Here is a 22,869-nt window from a genome sequence, read left to right as displayed (position 1 = left end):
AATTTACACGAGTAACCAATCAATAATATAATCATTAACCTGTGGTTTTAAATATGTAATCCGTCTTGTAAATGTTTAATTGATTTAAAGACAACACTCTATAATGTGATTACAATGTCGTTTATTGTTAGTCGAACAGAACTTGTCAATAGGGCAAAATATTTAAATCAAGAAACAGTGGAAATAAGTTACAAAGAATTCCTGATCTTATAAAGTAAGTAACTTAAACTAGTTTGAATTCATTAGCTTGGTTTTTTTAATTGCGCTAACTCGACTGAAGACAATGTTGAATTCAACCTTAATTATCTATAGGATTATATACTTAAACTAAGCCAATTGTAAAGTTGTCCGACAATTAAAATAGACTGTAAGTCTATTGTACACATGTATGTCAGCAAGGTCTAAGGTTTTTAAACTCCGCATAGGTTTATAGGGATCTAAGACACGTTTTATTAGGAAATGTAATCTTCTACTGTTTTAGATATAATATGTGAGGTTTTTTTTATAGATACAATTTTAATTTAGCTTAATAGAAGTTCGGCTAGCCATGAAACCAGGTTCAACTCACCATTTTTTTTAAAGCATTTCCGGGCCTCGGTTTTAGGTTGTTACTAGGATTTGGTTTTATTCAATCGAATTTTTGCTATTGAACAGCGGGATACTACTGTTGCCATTATTGACGATGAACTTTAGTCTTCAGATTAGTTTTTTTGTGTGAAACTGTTCTCTGGTTTCTTCCTCAAAACGTGGGAATATAGTTATTACTTGAATATTTTAATTTTTATTTAAATATTTTACTGCTTGCAAGCATATTACATTCAAATCAATGCAATATTGTCATGTTTTATCAATGCGACCAGTTATTGTATTGCTTTCATTATTAATCCGTGTCGAAATTGATTTTTGCACCAACACCGTGTGCAACGTCCATTCAATCAGCTAAATCAGAGAATACCGCCTACTTTACGAAAAGAGAAGCTCGGTGTGGGGATGCTATCATTTTAGGTTGACTATTTCATTTCCAGAATAGTTATAACATTATTTCATTTCGTTATCATAAGGAATCTAACTTTTACTATATTTTCCCAACAAGTATAATAATATATACAATGGATTTTACCAGAAAAAGAAACCAGTAAACTCCAAAATACTTTTACTAACAAAAAATAGACCAATGTTACACGTTGAAAAATTGTGTGTCCCTTTACCAACGGCGGAAGTTTATTTTGGAGAAAACCAGAAATTTTTCGACGAACCTAATTATAATCACTTAACCGTTTGCATTTGTGCATTTTGATAAGTAACTATATTACGGAGTGTATTCCTCCAGTCACATCATATTTCGGTTAAATTTGTCATGTAGCGAAAACTTTGAGGGAAAAAAAAAAGAAACAACACTTCGGTAATTGACTTCTATTCTTTTAGGTAAATCTAGTCGAATTTCATAAATACAATTCCACTAAAAAAAATTGCGGACCATTTTAAGCTTGTAAAAAGAATTGCATTTCTCTTTTTATAGAATTTACCGAAGAACCTTCTGATCTAGTATGCACTGAGACCAGGTGATACAATACAAAAATAAAACATAAATGAAATATAAACTGTGCACCTTCAAGAAAGATATAAGTAAGTTGTATTTTCATTATTTCAACAATTTAAACACAAGACCATAGAATCGTGGGGAAACATAACACAAGTTTTATATATGCTATTTCCGATATCAGATCTTTGAATATTGTCTTTTATCGGCATCAACATTGACTTGTTTTAAATAAATTTAAAAAAAACCGGAATATTTATTGTTATACAGTTACAAACACTCAATGTTCCACGTACAGGTGATACATGTACTTTGGTAATGCGCAAGGTCATGATTTTTCCCAGGTTATGAGACTTTCCATTAAATCCGTCCGATGGGTATTGATTGATAATTTTTTGGGGGAAATTTGGTTATTTTATTGTCGAAGTTGGTCTTTAACTCACTTTCAGTAAATGTGAGCAATTAGCAGCTTCAAAATTAATTTCCTGCTAGCTTCTATTTATCAAAGTATCAAAATCAACGGGAAAAAAATGAATTTATTGTGGATTCGCTTATAGGTATTTTTTGAAATAACAGACATATATTATAACCTACATTATTCAAAATGAATTTTCTATATTTAAGAGCATTAAAATGCTTAAGGATGTTCTTAGGTGAAATAAAATAAATTAAGAATTAAAAATAAATACTATGAACAGGAAGTGCATTAGTTTATTATAAAAATAAGCTAAAAATATTTATAGGTATTGGAGCTCCTTTTCGAAATATTTGTTTTTTTAAAATATAGCGGGAAAAAGCGACTCGGGCTTTTACCTAATATTTGCATTGGTATTATTTGGTTTTCAAATTTAAAGAAAGCAAATCAAGAATAAGTTATGCTAAAATTTTGGTAAATGACATTTTATGAGCTATTAAGTCTTAGATCAACAAATGAATGGGTATGGCAAAATATTTTATATTGTATCGTAGGAGAAAACGAGAAAAAAACAAGGAGTCCGAATATCTGACACAAATTTCAAAACCTCACCTAGTACATCCTTAAACATTGAAAGATGGTTCATGACTACAATATTGAAAGTTGAATGCGTTGTTTTTTCAAGTCTGGAAATCAATAGCTATTTTTTATATAGATAAAGAAGCAACACAACGGTTTACGTGCGCATGCTTTGCATAGCTTTACACCAGAGATTATAACATCCTTGATTTGTTTGATCATAAATATTAACGCTTGCTCCTGTTGTAAACGGATGTGCAATTACAGGAGTTCGATACAAGACTCAAGCCGGCAGAGATGGCACTTTTTGACGATATCAGGAAGATGTACATTGACGGATTAAAAAAAGCAGGTTTGTATAATGAGACTGTATGATTTTAAAGAATGCATTAGTCTCTACAAAAGGTAGTTTTCCACTAGTTGACCACATAATTTTACAAATTTGTTGCATTTCATTTTCTATTTACATTTTTCCAATTTATTTTGACTGAGAATTTATAGTTAAGTAGAAAAGCATTGATAATTAAGAATTTAATCCCAAATATTCACATCTACTGTACGTTTTAAATATTTATTTTTAATTTAATTTTTCTCCAGTTTCACAAAAACTGGATAAAATAAAAATCAAAGGCTTTTAACTGATCTTCTTATTAAGCCAAAAGTCTATTACTAATCCTGTTGATAATAGTTATTGTATATCCTAATACTACCTAATTTTAAACACACTTATATGATTGAATGTAAATATTACATAAATCATTTAATTTTTTTAAACCGGAAAATCATCTCTAAGTTGACTTAAATATACTTCATTTTTGTAATAGGATTAACGTTGGCCCCTTGTCACTCTGCATGACTGGATTGGCAGTAGTGTTAGATTTTTTTTATATATATATTGTTCACTAACACGGAGAATCCTTTGAAATGATATTCACTATTTTAAAAATGATTTATCATTTCAGAGAACACTTTGCTTCAAAAAAGTAAAGTTTTAATAGTCTTGCAGGTCAAGTCTTTTTTTTTGGCATTCGGAAAAAGGTTTTACGCAACATTAAAAAAGATCTTTTAAAAGTAGTAGCAAACACTTTTTATTCCAAAAGAAGCGATGTTCTCAAAATTCCGTGAAATTGAAAACTGCTTTTATATTTCTACTGAAATAAATGAAATTTTCTTCTTGTAGATCCAAGAGTGGAGAACTGGCCCTTTATGCAATCACCAGTGCCAATAATTATTGTATTCTGTGTGTATGTTTCTATGGTGTTTTTATGTCCAAAATTTGTGAAGAAATTACCTCCAATGAATTTAAAATTAATACTTGTGCCTTATAACTTCGTTTTGGTAGCACTGTCGGTTTATATGTTTGTAGAGGTTAGTACAATTGGTTAAACTATTAATAAGCTTTCAAAAATAGGGATGATGATAACAAGAAGACAATTAAAAGCATTACTAGGAGATAACCAATAGCATGAAAAAACACACACTGCGAACATAAACACAAAAGTATATACAAAAAAATACAGAATCAACACGAATCGAACGGAGGATGGAGTAAGGTGATTAGGAACATTAAGTAGTTTCTGCTACTGTAGTGACACCGGTTACAACGTGGACTCTAAATACTAGACCTAAAAAAAAACTCGTATAGATTTGTAAAGAAATAACACCTTACCCATATTACTGCTGTTATTGATACACGAAAAAAGTTTATTAATGGATTTTATTTGGCACCGAAATGTCATAATGAAATTTTTTTTGAAGTTTGGATAAGTTAGTCCTGACCATTTTTACAGGTTTCTATCAAAAGTTGAGAAAAAACGTTTCGTGTCCTTATCTGATTGAAAACAATAATTTACAGAGGTTAACAAAAAACAAATCCTGGAGTCTTTTCCTAAGATTTTCAGTAATACATAGCTTATTCCTCTTCCATATTTAATATCTTTGTCTTTCAGTTTATTACTGTATCCCTATTAGCCAACTATAGTTATCAATGCCAACCAGTAGATTATTCAGAGGACTATTTAGCAGTTAGGGTAAGTTTCGATAATACATACATGCACTAAGAAATAAATTTGTTTCGTTTTTTGGAAGTGTATAAATACCATAGCTAGACAATTAAAGATTTGTAAAATAAAGTAAAATAAATAGCACACACGCAATTAATGTATACTAAAGCTTTGAAGTAACTTTTCGGAAGAAATTATTTTATATGATTCTTGCAAGGGAGCTAATGTTTTGGACTATTTATGTATTTCGTTTTAGAGGCAACAATGTTTTGGATAAATTGCGTAGTCCAAATCTCTATATTTATTGGAACCCCCAAGGCTGACTAGGGAAGCGAAGTATGGTCACTTGGGCATTGTAACACTTCTCTAAGTGTTGTGTCCCTTTAGCTGTTCAGGATGTATCAAGTTTGCAGTCACGTTTAATCAGAATGGGGACGTTAAATCCGATGCCGCACGTTAATAACCATTGAAACAACGTTTAGGTGGCCTTTTGCTAGGCAAAATTACTGTTACTATCCAATATATACCCTCATTTTCCAGTGCCAGTCTAAATGTCCCCGACTATCATCCCAGATGGCCTCTATTATTACAAGACCTACCTATGGTATTTATTGTGAACATGATTGACATGTTTGCCACTGGATGTTAAGCAACAAACAATCAATCAATCAATATGTTTCTTTAAATTTACAGAATTTAATGGTATCTAACAATAGCTTCTATATTTGATATAGACTTTGAATACACATGCTATTGATGTCTTGTATATAGTGTATCACTTTTCATTAGTGGTCCAAATTTTTAAGAGGCATATTGAGTAATTGGTTATGTGTTTTTTTCTTATAGTATCGAATTTCAGCTCTTGTTTACATCTTACATGATGTCAACAAGTGGTTTCGTTTCTTTTTTTTCGACATCCGGAGTTTTATTTTATGCGATAATCACCTTAGACTGTAAAAATAAGTTATGTTCCGCTGAGAGATTTTATTTTATCAAGTTAGTTGGTAGACCTAATGACGAGACTAAAATCGTATGCAAAGCAATATATATTTCCATTCAAAAAGAAAAGAAAACAACATATATTACATATAACAAAGACAAAGTAGAGTCTAAAGAAATACCATACTACCTAACAGATGACTATAGAATACCAAATGGCACACACAGATATTCACCACCATATTTTTCTTTTACAGATGGCAAAAGTTTTATGGTGGTTCTTTTTCTCTAAAGTTATAGAACTTATCGATACGGTAAGTACCATCTACACAGATTAGAATTTCTGTACTGCTCAAAACATTACTGCAACCATAAATGACCTTTTGACATTTGAGGTCTGTACGCATTATGGTATTGAACTTGGCGTATAAACTGCTGATTTATATAGCAGTTATACCGTACTCTTCTTTTTTTAAATTTTGACACAAGAAGGTTACGTAAAACCAAACAAAATGATTTTTTTCAGCAAAGCAGAAACAAAAAGTCGTAATTTTTTTTTTCTGTAAACATCTTTAATATTTGTCCGAAAACAGACAAGCAGCGAGCGCCTCTTTTCGTCAGAATATTTGTTCAACAGACATCCCCGGGTTTAGTATATAGTCTGATATCCTGTCATTAGATATAGAAAGGTGTGGTAAGAGTACCAATGAGACAACTCGCCATTGCATGAATCTTTATTCTAAAAGTACTATAGATATAGGAAGATGTGGTGTGAGTGCCAATGAGACAACTCTCCATCCAAACAACAATTCAAAAATTAAACCATTATAGGTTAAAGTACGGCCTTCAACACGGAGCCTTGGCTCACACCGAACAACAAGCTATAAAGGGCCCCAAAATAACTAGTGTAAAACCATTCAAACGGGAAAACCAACGGTCTAATCTATATAAACAAAACGAGAAACGAGAAATATCGACTGCATTTTCCTATTAAAAAGTTAAACAAATACTTTTAAGTTTAATTAAACATAATAAATAGGATATTTTCTTATAGTTATTCCTGATGCTGAGAAAGAACCAAGTGTCATTTTTGCATGCATATCATCACTGTACCATGATCCTTACATATTGGATGGGAGTCAAATTTGTGGCAGGAGGCCAAGGTATGTATAAATAGCAAGAGCTGTGATGTCAAAGAAAAACCAACAAATGCACAGGCATTAGGGGGGTGGAAGCTTTTCTAGAAATATCATACCCAAAGGCCAAGGGAAAGGTTTGGCTAAATTGCATTAACCTTTCGGTCCGTTCGTCTGACTCTTATTTCTGATACATTTGTTTGTGTACTTGGGCAGTAGCTTGACAATAGTGGGTTGTAATGTGTGAGCGCTGTATGTATTTGTCGGACACTTCTTCTTGTAATGCGATGTAGCGTATTGGTGCTTTCCTTTCGGATCTGTCAGTTTTCCCATACTAGTGGAAAAAGCTTAGCACAATAGCGCGAGTATTCCTGTTTTTAGATATTTCATCAAGACTAGTCACTAAGGTGCATGTCATCTTTTTTTTTTAGTTTTATTCAATCAAACGATAAGGGAGGCTAACATTTTATTTCAAATTTGGTCATTGCGAAATTAAAAGCGACAACAAAAAATCAAGTAGTCGAAAAATATTGTAAAGTTTCTGGGGTATATATCTTTATTTCGATATGCAAATCTATCATTTAGTGGCCATAATTCAAAGAAAATTCTTATAAGAATATAAACAAAAATGTTTACAAAACAAATCATTATAAATATCAAAAAGGAATAAGTCACACAAACTAATCAAAATAGAAGTGAAAGCAATGAAAATCACATAAAAACAAGGGAACGATAACGAAAAAAAAACAAGTGTCAGTACCTCAGTATCTGTTCAGACTAAAAGTGTTATGTTGTTTATTCCATAATTCTGTATTTCAGCATTCTTCGTTCCAATGTTAAACACCTTTGTGCATATCATCATGTATACATACTATGGTCTTGCTGTTTTGGGACCTCATATGCAAAAATACCTCTGGTGGAAAAAGTATTTGACTAAATTACAACTTGTAAGTATAAAAAAAACACTTTTGTTTTCATTCTTTGAGTTTTAAGTTAATCTAGTTCATTCTCAGTGTAATCAGAACAATGATATCTAGCACCGAAAAACAATAACATTTAATTGATTGTTCTGTTTAATGTTTAAACCACAATCACTCGCTTCCACGTTATCAATATAAAAAGAAGATGTGGTATGATTACCAAAGAGACAACTCTTAGCAAGAGACCAAATGATACAGAAATTAACAACTATAGGTCATCGTAATAGTATGTTAATTCTAACACACAAACATAGAAGATAAAAAAAAAATAATACGAGAGTGGACACTGAATTCATTCTAGACTATAAGACTTCAGGAAAGTTTTTGTTTTAACTTGTCACTTTTATGTGTGCGCCTACACCATTGTTATCATTCCATGCAGCAGGAAACAATAATTCACGAACATGAAACAAGTGTATGGTGAAATCATTGCTACCAGCATAAAGAAAAATGCACAACGGTAAACGTTGGTTGTTTTTCTGGGTCAGTACTAGACATAGGAAGATGTGGTGTGAGTGCCAATGAGACCACTCTCCATCCAAGTAACAATTTAAAAAGTAAACCATTATAGGTTAAAGTACGGACTTCAACACGGAGCCTTGGCTCACACCGAACAACAAGCTATAAAGGGCCCCAAAATTACTAGTGTAAAACCATTCAAACGGGAAAACCAACGGTCTAATCTATATAAACAAAACGAGAAACTAGTTTTTTGTAATAACGGACTGTGTAAAAATAGAATACAACAACCACATATGAAATATTTATGCCTACACACATGACAATTTATATGCTTTGCAGACTTTATTAGAGCCATTTTCATGTAACTCGTGCTGTCTTTAAATTAATGTATTTGAAAAAGGTTGATTAATAAATCCTTCTATAATACTAGTACTGACAACAATGAGCCAACTTTTGCGGCGGTCACTTAAAAAAAATGCACAATAAAGATTGAAACTGGATCTAATATTAGATAGTATGAAATCAATAAGATGTTTTAATATGATTGCCAATTAGACAACTATCCAACAGAGGTCAAATAACGGGGATTTAAGTAAGTATATTTTTGTATGTGGCCTTCGTCAATGGGCAAAACCCATGCCGTATAGATGATAATTTAGGCTCCGACATGACAAAATGTGAAATAATCCAAACTAATAAAAAAAGTATTTAACTGTTTCTTTTTCATTATTTAATGTATTAAAAAAAAAACAATCCTTTATACCTAGTGTTATATTAAGGATTTCATAGGTCTAGTGTCTGTGTTTTACTGTGTAGGAAATCTGTTAATAAAATATAAATTGTAGATCTTTTGCACTAAAGGTTGGAACTAAAAGATTGGATCGACTCGCATATTTATGAGCATTCAGATATCCGCAGTTTTGTATTTATCATTGTTAAAAATCTTATTTTTTTTCAGATACAGTTTGTGTCGTTCATTATACATTCAGGATATAACTTGCTCAGCGGTTGCAATTTTCCTCAGGGATTCAATATAGCAGTCTTAATATATTCATTAACGCTGATATTGTTATTTGCAAATTTTTATTACAAATCTTATGTTGAAAAACAAAAAAAGAAGAAACTAACGTAAATATTTTACGATAGTTTTAATAAACCTTTAAAAGCAATCTCTTATACCGTTTGTATGCCCCACCTACGATTGTAGAAGGGCATTATGTTTTCTGGTCTGTGGGTCCATTTGTCCGTCCCGTTTCAGGCTAAAATTTTGCTCAAGGTAGTTTTGGAGAAGTTGATCAACTTGAAACTTAGCACACATGTTCCCTATGATATGATCTTTAGATAATTTCAAAGCCAAACTACAGGTTTGAACCCAATTTCACGGTCCACTGAACATAAACATAGAAAATGATAGTGCGAGTGGGGCATCCGTATACTATGGAATTATTCTTGTTTAATTTCCGGTATTATAATATTAACGCAAATTTTGCCGAGTGCATTCGTTTACAAGAAAGAAATCTGCAAACGAAAAAAATATATACAGTTAACCGTTTCAAACTAACAACAGTACACATTTTAAATGATATGTGTTTTATGTTGTGGACTTTTTGTTTCATTTCATTAAGTAATGGAGCAGTCTGTCCTGCTGTGCCTTGTGATTATCTCCCATGTTGTTTTGTAACTTTGTAATTCGTAAGAGATAATCTAGGGTATTTGTCAATGGAACATAAATCAAATGATTCAAACCATAAGACAACCGGCTACACAATGTGCTTAAAGTTTAAATAAAATGATTTAAATTGAACAAATACTTGCAGATTATAAAATTATTTAATGAACTCTATCAAATGTCATGAAACCATTTTCAGTTGTATTCAGAAACACAATCTTAATCGACTGGTACCAGTTATGTATAATCCCCTTTTTTAAAAATACAAAATATGTAATATGAACATTTATCGAGGCAGGAAAACCAGTCATTCTTTTTATTATTCCTTCAATTCTTGTAAAGATGGTCAAACCAAATCTAATATTTTGTAGCGTATCTAGGATGGCTATTTCCTCCCTTTTAAGGTCCTTTTTTGTAATAATTTCGAAGTACCTCTTTGTAGTATCAGAAGCAAGTCGAAACGAATCAGTTTTCAACCAGAATATTTGATGTCTCTATTTCTGATAAAGTCACATACTTTACAGACTGACACCTTTTTACAGATCTTTCTGTCAATCCATGACTGATTTGTCAAGATCAAGTCCCATATAAATCTTTGCAGTCCATCGGCTAAATTGGTCTTTCATTGATATAAGAAATTGATCTTTTGTTTGACACGTCTTTCATCAATCTTCCTTTAAACGAAGTTACAAACTTGCACCTGTCACTCAATCAATCTCTATTTTTTGTTCCTTTATTTAATGAAAACACAAAGGATAATTTTTGTCTACATATTGTATAAAATCCTTAGAATAACAAATTCCACAAATTTTATGCAATACGACATGTCTTCACTCTCGATGGTTAACTTTTCAATATTTTAAAGATCGATAATCCTCGCATTTTAACGCAAAGTTGCGAAAGAAGGAAAGAAAAGATGCTAGTATCCCAAGGACAATGTATTAAGAAGACAATAGAAGCATAATAAGTATGGCATATATCAGGTTTCGGAAGGAAACAAAACACAATCATTATTATATACTTCATCTTAAATTCAGCACATACGGTTACTAGGTTTGCCAAAAAAAGCCCACTTTAATCATGCTTCTATGATACCGTGGTATCACCTCCTGAACTGTGTCATATCATCTCATATGTCACTGACAAAATCATAGATTTTAGCACTAAGGAGTTAGAGTTATCTTTCCTATCACAAATATCGTCCACAACTCAATTCTGGAAGACATATCAAGATTCAGATAAGAAAGAAATAAATACAGAGAAAACACAATCAATCAAAACATAACAAAACTAAAATTCCAATATTGTTTACCCACATTATCTGTATACGAAATACCAACGAATTCAATAGAGTATCAGTTTTATTCCTAAGTAAAATTCTTAAAAAGCAAAACGACAAAAATTAAGCAGTCCAATCATTCGACAACAAAAACAAATTACAATTATTTTTGTTTGTAAAGTCCCTTTGAATGATATGATTTAACAAAAGATACATAATTCAACTGTAAGAGTACGAGAATATTATTATACTATAATAAGACACTGTAAAATGGTGGTTAGATCCTAAACACATTTCTAAGCATATCTTTTTGCACTTTTATTGTACATGTTTAGGTCTAAACGTGTCTCAGGCCGCATTTCTTTCTAACCAAAATTTTGTAAACTTTGTGTTGCGTTAGTTGCTGTTTTCTAAACGCTACACAAGTAGAAACAACTACATCGTTTAATTTTAATTACCCTGTTTGAACTTTCAATAAAGCATACATATGTTATTGGTAAACAGACTTTTTTTACAAACGTAGAAACAAATACTTCGTTTAATCAGGTTGAAGTAAGAAATAAATGCACTTACAAACGACAAACTGCAGACGCATTTTAGCGTTTGCATAGTTTGTCAAAGTTTATGGCTGCATTTCTTTCTAACACAAAGATGCCAACGTCTAAGCCCGCACATGTTTTGATAATTTGTGTCTAACTATGGCCGCATTTCTTTCTAACCAAAATTTTGTAAACGTTGTGTCGCGTTTGCTGTTGGTTTCTAAACGCTACAAAAGTAGAAACAAATACATCGTTTATGCCCGCGTCACACTGTCCCGATTTTTAGAGACGATGGGCATCGAATGCGAAAATTGTAAGTTCGTATGAAGTTGGTCCCGGTCTCGTTAAAATACCAAAAAAGTGACCGAAGCAAGTACGATGAATAACGAAGTCTATACGATGGTGCTGAAATTATAAACGATAACAAAAGATTGACATACGAAGGTTAACCGAAGACGGGTATTTAAGCTTCATATCTCAGCCGAAGCCTACACGATGGATCAAGAAGGCTACACTATGGATTACGATTATGGCGCGATGGCCATACGATGTCTAAAAAACGTCGTGTACAGCTTACGATGCATTTAAATTATATAATTATATGCCGAAGGCATCACGCATGTGTCATATACAAATATAGTGTCCATATTTGTCCCAAATATTTTACATACGAGGGTATGCCACACTCGGCATTGCCTTGTTTGAACTGTAAAATGTGCGCACTAGTCTGAATAATCACCCATAATTATGCCCATGTTTACTGATCTATCTTAAAGGTAAGGTTATTGTAAGGTAATATTCGTTGATCCCTTTTATTTAAAAAGGAAGGATGTGGGGAAAGCAACAAATACGGCAAAATATGACAAATAGAAAACAAAATGGTTATGGAGTAAACATTCGTGTGACAACAATGCAGACGATACATAAAAAATCAGAATAATGAAGAAAAGGTTGGTTTCCCTAAATACGTGTACCTGCAGGGTTGGTGTACGAGGTGCGTTTATGATTTTCATTATGTTACTTGGTATGAAAAATTGACAAAAAATAATATTTTACTCGTAAAAGTAAATCCTGAGCCTGTAATAGCTGCTCTTCTTGTTCCATTTGAATTAATAAAAACCACGCTTGTCGCCTTTCTTGTTCTCATAGAATCATATGATATGAGCTCCATGTTTTGTGAACGTCTTTCTTAACTGTCGCATTAGACTGACCAGTGTATATCGCGCATGGCACTTTAAATGGATTTTAGCGCGAAAATTATCTTACATTTTAGCTAGATTTATTGCCGTCGTAGTTCCGTCTTGTCGCCTTCCTTTAATTCGATGGCAACACGACGGGATTACGAGGTCTTCACGAAGTCGTGTTGCCATCGTACGACCTTCGGGTCGCTTCGTGATTCATTCGTGTAAACATCGTAATGTCAAAACTGCCCGATGGAAACGATGGAAACACGATTGCAATACGATGTTCAAAGATGCATTCCCGGTGACATTACGATGGTGAGGATGGTGATACGAACTCAATACGAACCTTCAACATCGGACGCACCTTCGGGGATTTTTTAACATGTTAACACATTTAGAACCCTTCCCGAAGTTGTCCCCGAAGGCTAGAAAAAGTGGCCGATGGTTCTACGATGGTTAAAGATGGCACTACGAATAGACCGATCTGGATACGATCAGTCCCGATTTTGAAAATTTCCATAATCGTGTTACCATCGGCGTAAAAATCGGGACAGTGTGACGCAGGCATTAATAAGTCTTTAATGAACCTGTTTGAACTTTCAATAAAGCATGCACATGTTGTATGTAAACAGACTTTTTACAAACGTAGAAACAAATACTTCGTTTAATCAGGTTGAAGTAAAAAAACAAATTTAGTGTGTGTACTAACAAACGACACACTGCAGTTTGCATAGGTTGTCAAAGTTTATGTAAACTTTGCAAACGTATGTTAAAAAGAAATGATCAAAATATGTGCGCGCTTAGCCGTTTGCATCGTTTGTATTAGAAAGAAATGCACCCACAGTTTGCAAAGTTTCCCTAAACTTTGTCAAACTATGCAAACGCTAAAAATGCGTCTTTAGTTTGTCGTTCGTCGTTTGTTAGAACAAACGCTACATTTGTTTCTATAATCATCCTGTTAAACGATGTATTCGTTTCTACGTTTGTACATCGTCTGTTTACCAAAAACATGTGCATGCATTATTGAAAGTTCAAACAGGGCCAGTAAACAAAGATTAAGCGATGTATTTGTTTCTACTTTTGTAGCGTTTAGAAATTAGCAACAAACGCCACACAACGTTTACAAAATTTTACGTATGTTTGAAAGAAATGATCAAAGCTTGTGCGCGCTTAGCCGTTTGCATCGTTTGTGTTAGAAAGAAATGCACCCATAGTTTGCAAAGTTTACCTAAACGTTGTCAAGCTATGCAAACGCTAAAAATGCATCTTTAGTTTGTCGTTCGTCGTTTGTTAGAAAAAACGCTACATTTGTTTCTATATTCATCCTGATTAAACGATGTATTCATTTCTACGTTTGTAAATCGTCTGTTTACCAACAAGATGTGCATACATTATTGAAAGTTCAAACAGGGCCAATAAACAAAGATTAAGCGATGTATTTGTTTCTACTATTGTAGCGTTTAGAAATTAGCAACAAACGCCACACAACGTTTACAAAATTTTACGTATGTTTGAAAGAAATGATCAAAACATGTGCGCGCTTAGCCGTTTACATCGTTTGTGTAAGAAAGAAATACACCCTATGTACATAGTTTTAAGAATTGTGTTTAGCTTAGAAATATGTTTTTAATTTCTAAACACTTTCATTTTTAAACACATTAAAAGTGTTTAAATTCAAGTCATGTTTAGATATTATGTGCTTACTTAGAAATGTTTTTAAGAAATTGAATAAACCTCACTTTGTTAAATTGAGCGTATTCCGTACATTAGTTAAACATAGATAAGGTGTTGGCTTTTAAATACGAAGTAACATTCGATCAAATATAGAGACGACAAATTAGATGTCTTATGAAGGCAGAGTGTTATGATTTCTTGCAATACTGTTCAAAGGGTACATAATTGCCAGGCTAATTGCACGACAAAGCGTTTGATCATACTCTCTATCTGTCGAACGCCCCTGCCACGTAAAGGACTCAAACTCACAACCTCCACTTTGACAGCAAGGCTTACGATACAGAAGTTGTATTTTTTAGACAACTAGGCCACCAAAAGTATTGAATATAAAACCATGATAGTGTCACCAATTTCGATTGGTTAAAACAAAAACGTAATATACCGTTAAAAGGAAACATTAACGGTAGTTTACGAAACTAATGCTTAGATATTTTTACCGTATCTATTACGAATGAACGCGTTAGTTTTATTATTCAACCAACGCGGTAAAAGCAGTAAAAGTGGTAACAAAAATGTTTTAAAGCGTTATACGTCACATATGAGTATGAAATTTAAAACAGCATGTTAATGCAGCGAATACCACAGATGGCCACTTGTAAATAAACTCAACATAGATACCAGAATTAAAGTTTGTGTCTACGCCAGACGCGCGTTTCGTCTACAAAAGACTCATCAGTGACGCTCGAATCCAAAACAGTTAAAAAAAGCCAAATAAAGTATAGGAATTTATAAATATGATGATAATTTTATCAACAAAGCAAAAACATTTCAGAATTGCCCCTTCTTAATGTTTTTTAAGGATATTTTATAGCTACCATTGTCAATTGTTCGAGAAAACGACTTTTCCATTAAACATAATTAAAGACTGGTGAAAAGATGGCTAAATTCAGTCGAAGTATATTTTATTGTATTTAATGATCGGTACCGATATCGTCCTTTCTCCCCTTTCTCCGATTGTTTCAATAACACATCCGTGATTTTGTGTTCATTGAGGTCTGAAACGTAATTATAGACATGCACGTGCAGAGGTTGGAATAATTCGCGTTTACCAGCTGGTTACCGTTGACAGACATGTTGTCTTGCCTCAGTGTACAATGTTTGCTATGTAACTGATGTAGTAACTCTTGATTTTGACTTTTTTCTTAAAATGCATGTGCCATATGTACCTAATGCTGGTCTTAGTACTTGGGCATGCAAAAGATGTAAAGCGTTTATATATACCATAATGTCACTTAACTCCAGAAATTATCATTTATTACATATATACAGTAACTAATCAATTTATTACTAATTGAATAAATCAATGCTTCCCCGTTATGATGCGAACAAAACTGAAACGTATAGGAGAGTCTAAATTAATCATAACGGGACTCATCCAGTTTATTCATAGTATACCGGTAATTCCTGGATTCAATAGCTTTCTTTATACAAGAACGTCGAATTTGATTTACTACTAAGTATATCTTGGCTAGGAAACATGGGACCATGCCAATGTCTTAGGACTAACTTCATGATGTTCTTTACCTTACTGAGACATGATATCTTCGTGGTGGTGTTTAACATGTTTATCGTTTTACATAAGCTTATGTTGATAAATATATGGTCATCTAACAAAAAAAACGTCGAATTTTTATAAGAAGTGGTGAAGGGTTATTTTCGTGCAACGTGATCGCCGGTTTTTATTTCACGTTCAACGTGTTTTTACTTTTTTATTTGTCGTTCAGTCGTGCAAGACGGGTGCCTCGTTCAACGTGTTCTGCTTATTTAATTTTACGTGCATCGTGATTTTCAAAGTCTTATTTTGCGTGCTCGGTATTTTTCAAATAAAATTCAAACACTTGGCAGGGATCGTCAAGAAATACTTTTTTAAAAGCCGTAAACCAATTATATCATAAATGTGTATTACTCGATTTATTTCACTTGACTGGGCGGAGTTTGACCGGTTCGCTCATAATAAACCAGTCCATCTATAGATAGGTATATTAGGATAAACTCATCAAGGAAGTGTACAGTATCTATTTTGTAAATTCCTTTGATGACACTGATAGGTGATTAGAAATCAGTAATAACTATAACGGCAATCATCCTTATCACACACATCTTCAAATAGACTGTCCTTATGCAAATTAAAACATAGCTCCGCCCGATCAGTTGAAATAACATTGGTAATATACTAAATCGGGAATATCAAGTAAAATAAAGAGTTTATATATACAAGAAGATAGTGACTCAGTCACAAAAGGTTCGCATAAAAGTATTTATTTTTCGTGCAACGTTCATTACAGAAATTATTTCACGTTGAACGTGAAATTACGTCTTATTTCACGTTTTTTTCGTGCAAGTACCCGCACCCCCTTTACCACCCTCTTATAATTGCAAAATTGAACAAAATTTGCAAGCAAACCAACCTCTGCATAAGCATATCAAAACAAACAGTACATATCAAACAACATTTAAAAGGATGCAAATTTCACAATGTCTTTCAAGAATATCTAGAAAAAATCTTTGATTGATTGATATGCTGTTGGTGTTTTAACGCCACCTTTGGGCTCTCCCGTGGCGGTCAATATTTATGGGTGACAAAATGCCCGAAGAAAACCAATTACCTTCGATGGGAACACTGACAATACTAGTCAATTAAGATTGGAGTCGAGTTTACCTGCACGACAGATGTACTGAACAATCTATTTTTTTTGGAAATAATCCATATATAAATAGGAAGATGTGGTATGATTGCCAACGTGATATCTATCCACCAGAAACCAAATGACATAAAAAATATATATTTTTACTATAAAGTTCACCGTATTACCTTCAACAATGGGCAAATCCCCAACCGCATAGTAAGTTATAAAAGGCAAAAAACATGAAAATTGTAAAACGTTTCAGACGAGAAAATAATACCCTGAATGAACAAAACAATAAAATGATAAAACAAATATGGTATACAGCAACAAACAACTACTACTAAATTACAGGCTCCTGACTTTGAACAGGTGCATGTATAATGAGCAGAGGTTAAACATGTGTTCTGGCGCTAAACATCCTATAACATGGGAATGTGGTGTACTAGTAAATCATGATAACAAAATAGTTGAAAATAACAGATCTGAGAGTACTCAAAGTTACTGAAAACTATTTCAAATATAAAAAAGAAGATGTGGTATGATTGTTAATGAGACAACTGTCCACCAAAGACCAAAATGACACAGAAATTAACAACTATAGGTCACCGTAGGGCCTTAAACAATGAGCAAAGCCAATAACGCATAGCCAGCTATAAAAGGCCCCGAAATGACAATGTAAAACAATTCAAATAACAAAACTAACGGTCCCCCAAAAAAGTCAATGCGATATTACATCAATATTATTAGTTGATAAATATAGATTTTTTCCTCTGATTTTCAATAAGATATTGATTTTTTAAAGACAAATTCAAATTAAAGAATTTATATATATCGTTGCGAACCAAACTAGTGAAAATGATACCAAAACTCTATTAAAAAGTTTGGTATTAATATTTTAAACATAATCAATCACATGTCTGGTTGTAAATCGCCGATAGTTCGCCTAGTTGGGAAGATATTTAAATTATAAAATAAACAGAAATGTTGCGTATAATTATTTGCCCCAAACATCAAAATTAAAAAAAAAGAAGGCAAAAGGTATTGAGAACATGACGAGAAAACAACTGGCCTAGAACACGGACAACGACATATGACCCAACCTCTTTCAACGGAATAAAAAAGAGGAAAAACGTACTCTAAAATTATGATTTGGAAATCACTTATTTTTTTTTATATCAGTAATACAGAAAGCAAGTACAGGTAAATGAAAAAGGCAAAGAGTGTGTGATCGAAGCAATAAAATACATGCTTGTACATGTATATTTATAAATTCCTATATGTAACATAATAAAATAAAAACCTGTTAAAAGCTTATCTTTGGGAAGTCTTACACTGCTTTACGCCTTTATTCGTGAAATATTGAATTAAATCCAGCATCCAATTTTTCTTTAAGAAATTAATGAAGTAATAGTAAAGGTTTCGTCTGTCGTAGAATCAATATAAAAACTAAATGTTACATATAAATCTAGTACATGCATTATTTCATTTGTTAATAAACCCCATTAACTTTCCTTCATCGAAGACACACAAATACAAAAGTAATATGGTAATATGGTTCATATTTGTTTTGTTTAGAGAATATGATTTATTAATATGGTGTGTATACCAAGCTCATTTTTGGCAAAAAATGAAACGAAAACTAGCATTACCATAATTGACTTTCTTGTCTCTTCCTTCACCGTCTAAATCAACAAATGAAAAATGGAACGGGTCAGACTTTCAGTTACATCATATCCCTACCATCACCAGACTTCATTCTCTATCGAAATTTAATCAATCTATTGAAAATATAAATAACCTATGTATATAGAGGTTATTCCATGGTAGACATATTTATATCAGCCATCAATCTCAGACTTCTTAATACTTTTCCCTTAAAAATCTATTGGAAGGAATTATGAAAGTCTTCAATCATATCTAACCAAGCATACATATTGGCATTACATGTTGCTCAGTCAGACAGAAATAGACAAAATTGAAATATAATATTGCGGATAAGAAATTACCCAGGCATTAGACATTACTAATAATAAGACGTTCAGCGTGAAAAATAAGAACCAGTCCTTCAAACTGAAAAAAAAATTTGTATATTAGAATTGGTTCTAGCCCGAAGGTCTATTATAAAGGAGATACCATTTGTATTATACTTCGTAGTAGGAGTCAATATTTAAGCAAAATGACTATTATAATGATTGAGTAATGCTTCATGGTATATAGAAAGTCAGGTATATAGAAACCAAACTGTTACCAATTCTCTCCCTCCTCTGTGTATATTCCATCTATACAAGTTCTATTAAAACATCAAAAGAGTTGAAACTAAAATAACCACAAGGAAATTACCCCGAAACATTGACATTGAACAGTGACCTTGATCTTCAACCTATTGACCCTGAAATCAATAGTTTTCATCTAAATCTATACATCTTCCATTTGTAAAAGTTTCAAGTAAGAGGTTAAACTAGCTGTACAACCAGGTTTAATCCATTATTTTCTACAGAGACGAAATATGACAGTTGTTTTCGATTCGATTTTTATGTTGTTATTTTAAAAAGGCTTTCCGTTTTGAATATCCTTTAGATTTCGGTATTTTTTTTATTTTACCTTGCTCATACCAACCGAGTGATAATACAGTTAATGTTATCATCAGTGACCTTGCTCGCATCAAACTCCATTGGCTTCATCCTCTCAATATATCATTTCATTTTAACCAAGCAAGGGATACTCCCAAGTTATCATCCGAAAACCAGTTGTTTTAGACACAAATATAGACTAAAGGAAAAGGCGTTTTTGTGTAGTATAAAAAGTGAGATTGACTAAACCTTACCACTAATCAATTTACTGGTATTATAATTCTTGCTATGTCGTATTATATGTCATTTTGTTCTTTTGTGGATAGTTGTCTCATTGGCAATCATACCACATCTTCTTTTTTTTTATTTTTTATATTATACCAGTATTTGAAATTCAGGAGAGGTTTAAGATCATGAGGTTTAAGATCATGATATACTAATGCTATATATATTCTGTTAAAAAGACATTCTATGGACATAGGTGAAAGGATTTTCAGATATCCGACAGCACAATTGGATATCAAGATCTATGATTGATGAAATAAATTTTTCATTGATATATCATATCGACCGGGGAAGGGGAAAACTATAAAAGGGATAATTGCGCCCTTTCTTTACCCACATCCACTTCAGCTATTTGAAGAGTATCACTAAAATACAGATGCTCAAATATCTCTTAAATCCTTCTGCATGGGAGTGAAGCCTAACGGAAACACGAGGACGTAATGATTTGTTTGACGTCATTGTAGTGAGCATTATAATTATGACTGACGCCAAAATTGGAACATATCTAAATAAGAGTTTTAATGCCACGTTTAACAGAAGAAATAGATTCTTATATTCGCTAAAAATAGAAGATGAGGATTTATGTTTTTAATATAGAATCACGTACATAACCTGTAATTATCCATTATAGGATTACTTACCAAACAGACTATGTTTACTCATAAACATTGTTTTATGATGGTGTCTATACGACAAAAGGCTCATTATTCTATCAAACCCTTATCAATCAAATAATTAAAGATAAAACTTTATACGTTTCTTGTGTCTGACGTCTTTTCAGCATTGACCTTCATCAGAAACGCTCACACCTAATCTGAAGACACGTTAGGAGCTATATAGGTATCATATATGGCGAAAGAGTACACAAGAAAAGTCCTCAAGGTCAACTTAGCCTGCGGGCTTGTGGGTGAGTGAGGGAGATGATACTTTAGATTCAAAATAACGTGTAATTATGTGATTTGACTTGTAACTTCCTGAATTTTGATAATCAAAACTCTATTTTTTAACCGTCTAATTTTTTTTTCTGTTGCAGAAACAATTTCAATTTGCGGAACAAGTCGCCCTCTTGATCAGCACGGAGGCGAGTGTGAGGGAATCGTAATGAACTATATTAGGCAACACCAATGTATACGCTATTACTACGTGGAACTTGTGAAAGAAATTAAGAAAACATTTTTGATAAGTCCTTTGTCGTCTTTTTCGGCATTTTGATCAGAATTTGTATTCTTGAAATTCTCTACAAATAGAATGAAATTCAAAACAGTGTGGCTGTGGCCATTGATTGACACATTAAATTCATCCATTGACTAGGACAATTTAGGTGAACGTTTGTATGTAACGACAACTGCTCGCTATGCACTTTTAAAATACTCTTAAACTATGGGGTCACCAAAGGTTCTCAACACCTAAATAAAGTAATTCGAAAAATTAATCAGAAATAACACGATGTTTTGATTTATATCAATTATATAAAATCAAAACATAAAGATTATTCCAGATTAATTTTTCGAATTATTTTATAATTAAAGGCGTTAGAAACCTTTGGTGACCACATAGTTTAAATGTCTATCGTAGGTACGCCGTGAACAGTGGTCGTTACAGACAAACGTTCACGTAAATTGTCCCAGTCAATGGATGAATTTAATCTGTCAATCAATAGCCACAGCCACACTGTTTTGAATTTCATTCTATCTGCTTTCCTACTAACAATAACCAGAAAACACGTACCGTTTTAATAAAATTCTGTTTTACGATATTCTGGTTCACTGCTCTGTTTGTGGAATTATGTATATTGTTGCACATTCTTACAGAACCAAGTGCTTTTGTATTGGTAAAAGGAGTAGGTTCGGTAAGGGCCATATTTGGCCCCAATTATAAAGTTCATAGTAACAAGACAATAAATGTTTTAAGTTGCCTTAAAGACGTGTTAGAAAGTTAAACAAAACTGTTTTTGTCATAGTTTAGTTCTATCACGTTGATTTTTACATCCAAAAAAGGTCAAAATAAGGGATTTTGGTGAAATTTGACAAAATCAGCTAGATTTCCACCAAATAAAGGACCAGGAAACATAGAGCGCAGGCGTCGACAAGCTTAAAATTCAAATAAGACATGTGAAATGTCTTCACAGACATTATTTCAAAAGATCTTTGTTGTCGACGTATGCGCTCTATGTTTCCTGTCCAATAATCTATGGAAATTCACCCATTTTCATTGATTTTTTCGTGAAAAATCAATATAAGTACAACTTGTGACGTCATAATGAAACGCAGAAACGTAAAATTTTCAACAGAATGGTTTATATCCTAGCTTGTCAATGTATTAGCTATAATTTATCGTGATATTGGTCGATAAATCCGAATTTGAAATTTACGCTAAAAAAGGGGGCCATTTTAGGACCTTATCGAACATATAACTCTTTTGAATGGGTATCTGCAATTTCAAATTATATATTTTTTTTAAAATCTATGACGAAGTAATGCCGCCAATATAAGTCGTTCGGATGAATTAAATTTTCTATAAGGGTTTTAATTTAGTTATAAAAAAAAACATATTCATCTGAACATCTACAATTGAAAAGAAAAATAACTTTCTAAAGATGAGCCTATGTTTTACCATGCGGGATGTATAAATACGTAGGCACGGCAGATTATGAGGACGTCAATGCGATACCTGTTGTAGACAAAATGCCACGATCTTCAAATAATGTAGAGACCAGTGGGTACTCGGTTGCAAATACAATTTATGGCAATATCTTTTTTAAATCCTTTTTTTCTCAATATGAATTTTATATATACATGCCTATGAACATTATATATAGGCAACCAATCAGTACATTAGAAATTAGTGTACGTTATCATATGCTTTTGTTAATACACTGATCAATTTGACATGGTGATTTCAAAATTATGTTTTTCACATGTTCGTGAG

The 22,869-nt window shown here is 32.6% G+C and overlaps 1 protein-coding gene across 2 annotated transcripts; it reads left to right on the top strand.

The window, feature by feature from the left end:
- On the top strand, positions 1-21,356 carry LOC134710477 (very long chain fatty acid elongase 4-like). Of its 2 annotated transcripts, none has more exons than XM_063570852.1 (8): positions 1-214; positions 2,802-2,886; positions 3,715-3,902; positions 4,484-4,564; positions 5,734-5,790; positions 6,531-6,639; positions 7,432-7,559; positions 20,975-21,356. In XM_063570852.1, exons 2-8 carry the CDS (start codon positions 2,832-2,834, stop codon positions 21,041-21,043), a joined length of 687 nt encoding a protein of 228 aa, XP_063426922.1. In that variant the 5' UTR covers positions 1-214; positions 2,802-2,831; the 3' UTR covers positions 21,044-21,356. The 2 variants fall into 2 exon arrangements, with proteins under 2 accessions (XP_063426922.1, XP_063426914.1); XM_063570844.1 differs by lacking the exon at positions 20,975-21,356 and adding an exon at positions 9,013-9,223.
- The last annotated feature ends 1,513 nt before the right edge of the window (positions 21,357-22,869 follow it).

This window comes from Mytilus trossulus, chromosome 1 (assembly GCF_036588685.1).
Source record: "Mytilus trossulus isolate FHL-02 chromosome 1, PNRI_Mtr1.1.1.hap1, whole genome shotgun sequence".
In the NCBI taxonomy this organism is placed as follows: domain Eukaryota; kingdom Metazoa; phylum Mollusca; class Bivalvia; order Mytilida; family Mytilidae; genus Mytilus; species Mytilus trossulus.
The sequence above is the reverse complement of the archived record's forward strand: the minus strand, read 5'-3'. Positions and strand labels throughout refer to the sequence as shown.

Coding starts and splice junctions, on each gene's coding strand:
- LOC134710477 (XM_063570844.1), top strand. CDS start 2,832: ATGGCACTTTTTGACGATATCAGGAAGATGTACATTGACGGATTAAAA. Junction 4,565..5,733: donor AGGACTATTTAGCAGTTAGG/GTAAGTTTCGAT, acceptor TTTCTTTTACAG/ATGGCAAAAGTTTTATGGTG. Junction 6,640..7,431: donor ATTTGTGGCAGGAGGCCAAG/GTATGTATAAAT, acceptor TCTGTATTTCAG/CATTCTTCGTTCCAATGTTA.